The following is a 13,062-nucleotide window of genomic DNA, read 5'->3' as shown; positions in this document are numbered from 1 at the left end:
CTCGAATGATGTTATCTCCTAATTCACAGCCTCTTGCCAGTGTAAGCTATCCGGGATTTGAATAACATCTTTGTAACTATTAGGAACTCCATCAATCAAAGAGAAAGCATATGCTATCGTATCATCAAACCTTGCAGGTTTTCGAATTACTCTTCGTGGTCTATTCTTGGCGATAGACTCACGTCCCTCCACTCTTTCATTTACAAGGCTTTGCTCCTCCTGTTCTAAGACATCAAGAGTTATTATCTACCTGATCAATAGGTTCTTCAGTAGGAGAACCCATATCAGGAGAGAACACCACCTTCTCCACTTGCTTCAATGCCTCGTCGTTATTTTCAATTTTCTGCAAAAATATTCTAGACTCATCGAATGTCACATCTCGACTATTAACAATCTTACTTGTTTCTAGGTACCATAACCTATAGCCCTTCACACCTTTGCTAAAGCCCATAAACTTGGCTTTTTTTGCTCTAGGATCGCTTTGAGTCTGTCACGTGATAATAAGCAAGACACCCAAACTCATGCAATTTATCATAATCACTAACAGGAGTACCTAACCATACCTCAAGTAGAGTTCTCCCACCATTTCCAGAAACAGGTAAACGATTCACAAGTGAACTGCATAACTGAGAGCCTCAGCCCAAAATGCCTTACTCAATCCTGCTTGAGACAATATGCATCGAACATTCTCTATTAATGTCTAGTTCATTCTCTCAGCAACTCCATTTTATTGTGGCTTATCAGGAACAGTGAAGTGTCGAACGATCCCTTCATCTCGGCATACTTTAAAGAATGGATCATAAGTATATTCTCCACTGTTATCTGATCTCAGCTTTTTGATTTTCCTGTTCGTCTAATTCTCTACCATTTTCTTCCACTCTAGGAAGATTTGGAGAACCTCGCTTTTGTGCCTCATGGGATACATCCAAACTCTCCTTGAGTAGTCATCAATAAAGGTGACAAACCACCTCTTTCCTCCCAATGAGGCATTCTTTGTGGGACCCCCATACATCAATGTGAATATAATCCAAAATGCCCTATGTTTGGTGTATAGCGGTATCAAACTTCACATTTTTTTTTTGTTTACCAAATATATAATGTTCACAGAAATCAATTTTACCAGTTGTGGCACCCTTAAGGACTCCTTGGTTCACCAATGTCTGAAGCGCCTTCTCACTAGCATGCCCGAGTCGCATGTGCCATAATTTCGATATGTCTTGTTCTTTCGAACTTGCCACAGCAGCATGCCCAATTATTGTGGTTCCGTTGAGGTAGTATATGCTACATCTTCTAATTCCTTTAATTGCCACCAAAGCTCAACGAGCTACTTTCAAATTCCCTCCTTCCAAAATGATGCGATAACCATTCGCATCCAAAACGCCAAGGGAAATCAAATTTTTCTCAAGTCAGGGACATACCTCACATCATTGAGTTTTCGTATAACTCCATCAAACATCTTGATTTGTACTGAGCCGATTCCCATCATCTTGCAAGTACTATCATTGCCCATATTGACAACTCCACCATAGAACTCTTTGAAATCCAAAAACATCTCTCTATTGGGACACATATGATAGAAGCACCCAGAATCAAGAATCCATTCACTGGTTTGGCTGACTGATAGGTAGATTGTCAAGGCATCATCTGTATCCATGTCGTCATCTCTAACCACATTGGACTTCGACCCATTCTCTTTTAAGATCGGACAATCTTTCTTCCAATGGCCTTTCTGTTGACAATATGCACACTCATTTTTATCAAGTTTTCTCCAATTATGAGATCTACCTCTCGACTTTAATCAGAACTCTCCACATTCGTTCCTTTTCCAAGTAGAAGTCCTTCCATGAGCAGTGAGAACATTTGAGCTAGAGCCTTGATATGTCTCATTTTCCTTCTTTCGCATCTTAATACATTTGAAACATCTTCAAAATCAATATTAGTGATCCATGTAGTAAGGTCGTTACTAAAAACTTGTAGGATTCCGACAAAGAATTTAATAACAACAACGCCTTGTCCTCGTCATCAATCTTAACATCAAGATTGAGCAAATAAGTGATGATTTTGTTAAAATCATCCAAATGCTCAGCCATTGAGATACCTTCCTTATAGTCAAAACGGAAGAGTTTCTTCTTCAAATAGAGTTTATTTTCCACACTCTTCTTCATATATTTCGCCTCAAACTTGTCCCATAATTCTTTCGCCATGGTAACCTTCATAAATGGATATTCCTGATCTTTGCCAAGACATGATCGAATAATTCCACAGGTTTGCCGATTTAATTTCGTCCATTCTGCTTCTGTCATGTCTTCAGGCATCTCCTCTTGATAGAAACATCGAGGTCTTGCATGACCAGCAAATCGCTAACTTTGCCTCGCCAAACACCAAAATTATTGGTTCCATCAAATTTCTCTACTTCGAGATTGGAACTCCACAATTTCGAACCACGTCGTGATGATTCTGCCATTTGCAATAATTAATTTGGATGTAACTAAAAACACAATTCTTGAAAATTGATTTTCAAGAGAATAAGCACAATTGTAAGCATGTCTAGTGGTCGATGAGACCAAAACTTTCACAATACCCCAAATACCATAATAAAGCTCTGATACCACTTGTTGAGCGCCGAAAGCGGAACAAATGTACTCACAACACCAATGAGCAAAATTACACAAAGAAACACCAAGATACTCGTGGTTCGGAGAGAAGAAGTTCCCCTACATCCACAGGTAGCAACCAATCACTAATAAACAAAGTGTTACAAGTGAATACCTCAATATCAAACTACAAAGACTCTCACCAATATGTCACTAAAGAATAGGACCTTATGACAATTTACAACAATAGATGGGATGTAACTAAATAGACTATCGATACAAGATGAATGAAAGAGAAGATAAAGAAAATCGACCATGAAATTTCGCGCGAATTTAAAACTTTTCAATATTGTTTACAATACCAAAGTGGAATTGAAGGTATATTTATATGTATGTTATGGTCATTTAACGAGAGGATGTGATATCGGATACTAAATATATATTTAAATGACGACTACATAATACGTGGACTAGATAGATGTCTTGAATTGACATCCCTATGTGATTACTAAGGTCTTGAGTCCCCCCTTTCTTGCTATGTCGTGCGATGTGTCTCGCCTATAGCTACAACCTGAGCAAAAAATTCATAATTTGATGAACGCTTGATCCAAACTTGTTTTCAACCAATTTTATGTAGAGTTTTATATCTTCCACTCTACAACTCGAAACGATTCAGTTTCTTCACGAAAATGCAGGTATCCAAATATAATTTTTATGTGATTTTTAGCCAACCACCGTCTTTAATATACATATTGAAACTTTTGAATAAATTCGTTCTTACCAAGATTTCGAAGCATCCCGAAACTTCAATTTTAATGCAATTCTTGACCGTGTTGCACGAAACTTGTTAGATTCTTCTCTTATATTATCATAGTAAAATATTAAGTCTTAGCAAACATGAATCTTGAAGATAATCTGAGGCAAAAGAACTGGTTGAGGAGAATCCTTGGCCCAATTCATTATCCAAGTGCGGGATTGAACGAAGGTTCTTCTTCCTTCCTCTTCCTCTTTAAATTTTCATAAATCTTGTTTAACTTCGTCCTTAACTCCCATTTATTTTTATTTAATTAAATAAAAATATTAATTTAGTAACCATTTTTATTAATATTCTTATTTATTTTGGTTATTAATCTTCATTTAATTTATAATTAATATTTGATACATGAGTTATCCTTCCATAAAGTGTTGTCTAGAATGGTCGAAGATAATGAAATTTAAATGAATGTGTCAAATTTATTTGTTAGGTGACATTTGGCAAAAACTTTTATTGAGAGACCTAGTGTGAAAGTGAGATATTCACTAGTAAACACTTTGATTATTAAGATTGGTTGTTATTAGTGGAGGTAGAGAAATTTCACTGTAACCCCCTGAAATCAGGGAAGGTCATATGGGTCGCTTCTCTTTCCTTTTCTTTTATTCGGTTTCTGTAAAGGTTTGTTTCTAGTTCAGGCAATGAAATTGTTCAACCGAGTTGTAGAGGTGAAGGGGAAGTAAGTAGCTCGACGAGACTGTACGGAAGATGCAGCCAATACAATAGCTAGCCTGATTCTTCTTACAGTGAAGGAAGAGCTCTGCTGTGAAATCGACAGGGGAGGTGAAGGAAACATTACAGACCCTAATTTTCCATAAATAAGGAGCAAAATTAAACAAATTTCGTATCCCTTGGATTCCGGTGTTACAAACAAAAAATTAAAAAATTGATTTACCATATCAAATTTAATGAACAGTAAGACTCCATTTTGGTCTCACAATAATTTTACAAAAAAATAGTAAACAAATTAATCTTTTAAATATCTTCATCAATGTTGAATGCAGAATTGGCTTCCATGGGCAGCAAAGGATTAGCAGATAGGAATTGGAGCACCATTCCACTCTTGCAAGCACTCTAACATACAGTCGATCATCTTCCCTTCACACACAGCTGTGAACACCTTTTCGCACTCTTCTCCAGGAGATATGGCCTTTTCTCCTGTCAGCAAATTTGTTCCTAATTCTTCTCTCACAAACCTATACAATGGATAAGATCTGCAGTCCTTTATCTGATTCTCAATTTTAGAATTTCCACTCTCATACGACAACCTTGCATTTTCCACTTCTTTTGGTAACACTGCCTTTAGTTCCTCCTCGAAAGCACCAATCTTTTGGAAGATTGAAGTGTCTGCATCCTTTTCACAATCACCATTGCCAAGTGCGTGCTCAACAAGGACTTGCCTCAACTTTTGGCTCAATGGGTAAGTGGCACTGCATGGATCATCGATATAAGCGAAGGTGTGCTCTCTGTCCACAACTTTTAGAAGATCTTTCTCACAAAACCTTGATGGGTGAAGTGCTCCATTAGAGGATGTTGTCAACACTTTCTTGGCTGTTTGGCTAACACAGTTTTTTACAGTGTTCTTCAAGTTTTCTTCCAAATGCCTCAAGTCGATTGCTTGGCAGAGGGCAACCAAAAAGGTTGATGACATGAGTTTTAAAATATCAAGGGCTTCGGCTGTTTTCCTTGAAGAGATTAAACCAAGAGAGTTAACATCTTGGTTGTGTTGCTCGGCGCTCTGTACATGGCTAGTCACTGGATTTGCAAGATATTGAAGCTCAGAGCAATAAGAAGCCATGGCAATCTCAGCACCTTTAAATCCATAATCTAAACTTGGGTTTCTGCTTGCAGAGAGGTTTGAAGGTAATCCATTGTTGTAGAAATCATTGACAAGCTCTGAAAATTGAGCAAACATAAGCTTTCCAATTGAAGCAACGGCCAAACGAGTGTTGTCCATTGAGACTCCAATGGGGGTTCCTTGGAAGTTGCCTCCATGGATCGCCTTGTTCCTTGAAACATCAATCAAAGGGTTGTCGTTGACTGAGTTAATCTCTCTTTCGATAGATTTTGTTGAGAATCGAATAACTTCGATCAATGGACCAAGCCATTGAGGAGAAGTTCTAAGAGCATAACGATCTTGCTTTGGCTTCTGGAGAGGATCGGTTTCATGCAATTTCTTTGCAGTTTTCATGTAAGAACTTCCATCCAAGATGTGTTCCATAATTGCAGCAGCCTCGATCTGACCAGGATGATGCTTCAATTTGTGTGTCAAATGATCGGTGAATTCTGGCTTTCCTTGCATAACTTCAGCAAAAATGGCTGACAAAATCTCAGACAAAACAGCCAAAATATTGGCCTCAAACAGAACAATCGAAGCCAGCCCAGAACCAACAGCAGTGCCATTGACAAGAGCAAGACCTTCTTTTGGCTGCAATTCAAAGAACCCAGAAGGGATGTCAGCTTGTTGAAAAGCCTCCTTTGCATCAAGGCTTTCTCCATTTGGTCCAACCGCCTTAGAGTTTGGTCGGCCAGTGAGCAATCCAGCAATATAAGAAAGTGGAACAAGATCACCAGAAGCAGTAATGGTTCCACGAAGAGGCAAGCAGGGAGTGATGTTATGGTTCAAGAGTTTGGTTATGGCTTCCAAAATCTCAAATCTAATACCCGAATAGCCTTGAAGAAGAGTGTTGATTCTCACCAACATAGCCGCCCTGGTAGCAGAGTGGGGCAGAGTATGGGTGGACTCAGCTCCACTTCCAAAGATCCCAGCATTCAAGAATCGAATCAGCTCCTTCTGAAGAGCTCCACCTTGATTGGTCCTTCTATGAGAGGTAGCTCCAAAGCCAGTAGTAACACCATAACTATCAGTGCCTTTGTTCATGCTCTCCATAACCCAATCACTGCTAGCTTTAACGCCAGCTCTAGCAGACTCAGCCAACTCGACTATCACATCATTATCACGAGTGGCAATGGCAGCCACTTGGGAAATGGTGAGAGTTTCACCACCAAGCTTGACAAGGGGCCTCCGGTACTCCTCCACCATGCGCTTGACCTCATCGAGATGGCTTCCCTTGAGAGCGTCGGCAGCCACACCCCAGTTAAGTGGATCGTTGCGGCTAATGCAGAAGGTCTCCACGGAACCATTTTGGGGGGCAAGTTGTTGGAAGGGAGCGGGGGCCATTTGTATAGGAAAATGAAAGATGAAGAGTAGAGAGTGTTAGAGAGGAAGTAAGAATGTGAGTTGGGTTTGGATTTGAATTGATTTCTGAGTTGTGGAGAATGATGGGGGAAAATGGTTATATAGAGAAAGCTTTGTCGCAACAACCTCGCAACAGGGGCTGCGTTAGGTAAAGGTAAGAAAGAGGCGAGCGAGAAAGGAAGAAAGATCTCCGAAGGTTGGTGGAAAGCGTAGGTGGTTGAAAATGGTTTAAATAAGAAATGTAGTGAAAATTTGAATGGTCAAAGTTTGTAGGCCTTGGTGATTGTGTTTGGTGGTTTATCTCATTCATTCATTTGTCTTTTATTCATATTTAGAAGTAGTTCGTTCTCCGATTATAGATTTTTTCGGGTTGTCCTAGGTTTACCTGGTCCACTTAAGTTCAACCTAAGGTCATCGTATACAAGTCATCAAGTTCTTTTTTTTCATAGCCCTATCTAGGCCGACAATTTCCATAGTTTGTTCTTCAAATTTTAAGAGTATTTTGTTTAATTTTTCTACTAGTCCCTTTTGTTATCATTAACATATATATCATAGGCACTCAAGGCAACCCTAGCATAGGTTCCAACTCATATTTCTCATCATGCTATTATTGACATGCTCTCATACTCTCTAGTAGGGTTTAATTATGTAACGACCCACTTTTTGTGGAACTCGAGCCACTTAGTTACTCAAAGATGTAGAATTTTAAAACATTTGAACACATCATGTAATATGAAATTTAATTAAAATAGTAATGAAGATTTTATTTTTATAAAGAAAAGAGAAAAGACCACTAAGATACAACACCGTTCGGTCAAACTATTTAAAATACATGAAAGGCCGGATTTAAAAGTAAGTACAAAGAAACTCGAGACTCAAATGTGATGGGACTCTCTATAGCCAACAACCTTGTGTGCCTCCGCCTCAACCGCCACATCAATCTCCACCTGAAAAGAAAGTTGGAGTAGTAGGGATGAGTACATAAAATATACTTAGTAGGCAGCTTGCTGATAGTTCATATTTTATTATTAAGTCTTATTAATCTTGTTCCTACGTTCGATATCTTATTCACCTATTGGGATTCGTTCTCCCGTATAGGCTTCTTCCTAGGCTACACCTTAATATTTCTCATTCTACTCTCTTGGTTCATGGTCCTATCTAGACCTCCAGCCCTCGAAATATTCTTAGGTCCCTTAGGTCTCCAGGTTAGTCGTTTTTGTTAGTCTCTCATCATCGTCATCATATCTCAAAACACTTGGGGCACGACCTCGATGCTCAGGGTTCATGCATTCTAAGAATCAACCAACTCTCAAGTGTAACACTGTAGACCCCTTCCACTCGTGACAGGTTCATTTAAAAGAAACTAACTAGCAAACTTCCTACAAGTCCCTACAAGGTACCATCAATAATAAAATGGCCAGTTCTATAGTTACGCGGACCCCTGACAATCGAGTCAGGTTTACGATTAGGGATTAGTTGGCGAACCCCTAATTGTCCCCAGATAACCGCTAACTCATATGCATGAGAAATAAGTCTCGACCAACTCTAATGTACCAACGTGGACCCCTGTCACTTGTGACAGGTTCACTAATAGAAAATTAACTGTCAAACTTCTTATGAGTCCCCACAAGGTACGATCAACAATAAAATGATCAGTTCTATAGTTACGTGGACCCCTGACAATCGAGTCAGGTTTACGGCAACTAACCCCTGATCGTCCCCAAGTAACCGCTAATACTGTAACATATGTGACGGATGCATAACATAATGATATAATCATGGAAAGCTAGTCATAAATCTCAGTTCATAAGGTAGTACATACGCGTTTCAGCAAATATACATAATCACAATCAACATGTGTCATCTCAACTCATTCTATGCTCAAACTTGTAAAACATACTTCTTATATCATACTTTCATGAACACTATGAGCATAGCCAAATCCAAGGTTCTGAGGTGCCACTTACCTGGAAAGCATGACACTTTTTGTTCGAGTTTACGTCCTCAAACAAACTCCTATCATACTTTCATGCATACTATGAGTATAGCTAAATCCAAAGTTCCGAGGTGCCACATACGTGGAAAGCATGACTCTTTTTGTTGAGTTTAGGGTTTAGTCCTCAAACAAACTCAAAAATTTGCTAAACTCTTCAATTGGGTCCTACATTCGTAAAAATGGGGAAATAGATGAAAACGACCCTAAAGTTGGAGTTAAAACAGAGAATTTACGCAAAAGGAGCAAAACCCCCCGGTCGAGTTAGACCGGACTGCCTCGGACCGGGTTGGCCTCAACGGGTCACGCGCGATTGGCCTCACAGGCCGCATGCGCGCGATGGGCCGCGCATGCCGCATGCGCGTGGGTCGGCCCGCGGGGTTTTCCCTCTTCTCCTGATTTTTTTCCTTCTCTTTCCCTTACCTCTGTCGTCGACGAGCTTCTTCCCCCTTCGTTTTTCTCCCCCGATTTCGTTTCCGACACTTACCACTATCCCCAACCCTCATACATCTACTCAAAGATGAAGTCAAGATGAAGTTATAGATGGTCATCTTCTACACATTTGAGAGTTCTTGAAAAGAAACGCATACAAAACCCTTACCCAAAGCGATGTCTTGATTCTCCGCCTCCTTCCGCCCCTTTGTCTCCCCACTGACCTCAAACTTCAAGCCCCAACATTGAGAATCCTCTAACTTTTCTCCTAATCGACCGGTGGACGCTTGTGGGTCTCTAGCCGATGTGGGCTTGCAACGAGTTCTTCGAGTAGGTAGTCTTTGAGAGTTCGTGCATTTCTCCTCCATCTCCGACGTCTCTCAAACCCCCTCTCCTTCTACCCTTGAATGGCCTCGGAAATGAGCAACTCGAGCTATCTTTCGCTGCCTGCAGTCGTCATCGGTGGCAAGGTACGGTCGCACATGCTGCTCATAATGTTCTCCTCAGCTTCATTAATTTTAGGACTCAAAAGCCTAATTCTACCTGCTAAAGGTAATAAGTGGATCATTGCTAAATGGGGTAAGCTCACTAATAGAAAATTAATTGGAAAATCTTTAATTGAGCTTACAGATCACAAATCAATCATAGTCAGTTTTAAAATGTTATCAGACCCTCGACAATCAACCTAAGTTCTCGATTAGAGATTAGTTAGCATACTCCTAATTATCCACGTATAACAACATAATCATAACAATCCTGGATATATCATAAAAAAGATATAGTATAATATTCTAAATATAAATACTTAATCATGCTTTTAGTTTCTTTCAATTTCAGGTTTGTTTCATCATTTACTTCCAAACCAAGCATGCATCAAGACAACATGATCTCTTTCATCCATCAAACTAGCTCATTTCTATTCTAAACTTTTACGTCATGTTCTTATAATAGGCTTCTTATAATATACTCCAATATATACTATAAGTACATCTTAATCCATTATTTTGAAGTGCTATTTACTTGATTCAATCCACCCTTTTAACAGTCACTTCAGGTCTTAAAGACCCAAAATTTTCTAAAATACAAACATCACAATCTAACTATAAAATAACCTTACAACCATAAAATTATATGCCCGAATTAGATTATGATAGGTTATCTCATGACCTCCACAATCATTTTCGCAAATCACTATGAATGCCTTTACCAAAAATTATTTAGAAAAAGTTAAAGAATTTAAAATACTCAAATAATGACTCTAGGAGTCAGAAAATATAAATATATTCAATCATGATTTAAAATTAAACGAGCTTCACTTATTTTTCTTGAGAAAATTGGATGTGCATCATTTTTTTTCTCTTAAGCTTGACTAGAGGTTGTTTACGCTTACACAACCGAAGCTAAAAGAAAAGACGTGAAAGCATAAAAGAAATTTGTGACGGTAGAGGTAACCTAAGATGGTAATGACCATATACATGCACGAGCTTCCACAAATACAAATAGTAATTGTGTGATATATGATGCAACATAAAAATATTTTTTTGCACAAATCATTTTCATATCATTAATCATTTGTCAATCATAAATATTTGTCTTAGTTGGCTCATGACTATTAATGACCATTTAGCTAAGTAACATATGACCATTCATCACTATTTATCTCAATAACATGTGACTGTTCATCACCATTCATCTAAATTTTTTTTTGATTATTCGGGTAAAATTCAATCATCCAACTTAGCCTCATCCAACAAAATATAATTCTCCATTTAGCTTATAATGATTTGGATGAATTGTCTTCGTAACCATTTTATGAGAATTAGTGTTATGGCATAGCATTATTTTAGTTATTAAATCTTATTTATTTTTTATTTGGTTCACATGTTTACACAAATTTCTTTAAAATCCTCCATTTTTATTTTATTTTTTTTTCAAAATAATTGTATAATTTAGTCCAAACTTATAATTGAAGGTAGGGGTGTACATGGTCCGGGTTCGGTTGGGTTGAGAGATTTTCTTTTTTACCCAACCCAACCCTCTATCTTCGTATAGGTGTGTTAGTATGACTGATCTTGCTTCCACTTCTGCTACAACAATAAGGTATTATAGCATTTTTTGTTGTGACATTTCGCTAAAAAAAATTGAGTATCAGAATATTTTGGTTGTGGTATTACGACGTACAATAGGTGGTATCAGAGCATTGAAAGTTGTGCTATTTCGGTACACACCTTAAACTGAATCAAAATTGAAGAAGAAAAACAAACAGGTAGGTATTAAAGTTTGAGTTAAAATTGATATAGCATAACAAATTTAACAGTAAAAACTTGATTTTTCATTTTCTTTTTCATGAAAAAATATTTTAAAAATAGTACCACTAAGAATTTATAAACAAATTTATTATTTATAATCAAATAAATTACAAAAATATGGAAATACTAATAAATGGGAAGAACAATATATGAAAAGATACCTAAAATAAGAAACAAATATCTAAATATTTGCCTTTAATAAAATATCAAATATGATATATATGATAAACTATAATTTAGTATTAAATAACCTTAACACCTCCCGCAAGTTGAGCGTCGGATTTGAACGAAAGTGAAGTTTGGATCTGAAAAAATTCAAAGAGAGGTCGAGAAACACTTTTTGCGAAGATGTCTCAAACCTAGTTTGGAGGAGGTGTAGAGAAACACTTTCTTGTCCATTGAAAACTGCAGAGGGATAGCCGCTCAGCGGCAATGCTGCCTTGGCTTCGGCGAGAATGTCTAACCTATGAAGAGGGATCGTCGCTCAGCAATGATGTCGCCTTGGCTTTGGTGAGAATATGTCTAACCCAAGAAGTAGAAGGAGAAGCCTAGAGCAAGGGACAAAGACAATGTTGAAGCCGGAAGAGTCGCCACAGTGGGCGAAGAAGCCAATTTTGGTGAGAAGGGAGGCGTAGAAATTAGTTTAGAACTTCACTTCATCTTCTTGAACTACATCTTGGATTCTGCACATCCTCATTTTTCTTCTAAGCTTCTTGAACCATGATTGTTTCAAGGGCTTTGTGAATAGGTTTGCGATTTGTTCATCACTTCACCAAAAATTGAGTTCAATAATGGCTTCTTTACACAAATCACACAAGAAATGAAATCGAACATCGATGTGCTTACTCCTTCCATGCAACACAGGATTTTTAAACAACTTAATAGTTGACATATTATCACAATATATAACCGTCGTACCTGGTTGCTTTTGATTAAGAATTTCAAGCATTTTTCTTAATCAAATTGCTTGGCACAACCATGCTGCTGCCGCCACAAATTCTGTTTTTGTAGTTGAAAGTGTTACAATAGGTTGCTTCTTTGAAGGCCAGCAAATAGCTCCTGAACTCATCATGAAAATACTTCTTGAAGTACTTTTACGATCATATATATCACCTGCATAGTTGCTATCTGTATAGCCAACCATCTTCGAATCATCTCCTTTCTTGTAGAATACCCTCAAATCAAAAGTTCCTCTCACATAACGAAGTATCCTTCTTGCTGCATTGAGATGTTTTTTCGTTGGATGCTCCATGTAGCGACTTATCATACTAACCGCATACATGATGTCTGCTCTTGTTGAAGTTAAGTACATCAAACTTTCCACAATTTGTTTGAAGTACCTATTATCAACCTCTCGCCTTTCAAATCCTTGTGCAACTTCAAACCCAATTCTGATGGAGTTCCAAATGTGCAATCATCCATTTTAAATCTTTCAAGTAATTCTTGAGCATATTTCTTCTGACAGATAAAGTTACCCGCAGGAATTTGAGTAACTTCTACTCCAAGAAAATATCTCATCACACCAAGATTTGTCATTTCAAATTCCTTCATCATGCTCTTCTTAAAAAGTTAAAACATTTCTTTATTATTGCCGGTAAATATTAAATCATCAACATATAAGCAAATAATGAGAATGTTACCTCCCTTGTTTTCACATACAACGTATGTTCATATGGCCATTTAGTGAATCCCAACTTTCCAATATGAGAATCAATGTGATTGTA

At 37.9% G+C, this 13,062-nt stretch overlaps 1 protein-coding gene across 1 annotated transcript; it reads right to left on the bottom strand.

Moving 5' to 3' along the window:
* Positions 1-4,189: 4,189 nt before the first annotated feature.
* On the bottom strand, positions 4,190-6,825 carry LOC111781009 (phenylalanine ammonia-lyase-like). The gene has a single exon (XM_087120128.1). The coding sequence runs from the start codon at positions 6,584-6,586 to the stop codon at positions 4,436-4,438; it is 2,151 nt and encodes a 716-aa protein (XP_086976254.1). The 5' UTR covers positions 6,587-6,825; the 3' UTR covers positions 4,190-4,435.
* Positions 6,826-13,062: the final 6,237 nt, after the last annotated feature.

The sequence above is a fragment of the Cucurbita pepo genome, chromosome 19 (assembly GCF_057944985.1).
Source record: "Cucurbita pepo subsp. pepo isolate OVF chromosome 19, ASM5794498v1, whole genome shotgun sequence".
Classification (NCBI taxonomy): domain Eukaryota; kingdom Viridiplantae; phylum Streptophyta; class Magnoliopsida; order Cucurbitales; family Cucurbitaceae; genus Cucurbita; species Cucurbita pepo.
The sequence above is the reverse complement of the archived record's forward strand: the minus strand, read 5'-3'. Positions and strand labels throughout refer to the sequence as shown.

Bases quoted from the DNA above. Each gene is read 5' to 3' on its own strand.
- LOC111781009 (XM_087120128.1), bottom strand. From the start codon at position 6,586: ATGGCCCCCGCTCCCTTCCAACAACTTGCCCCCCAAAATGGTTCCGTG.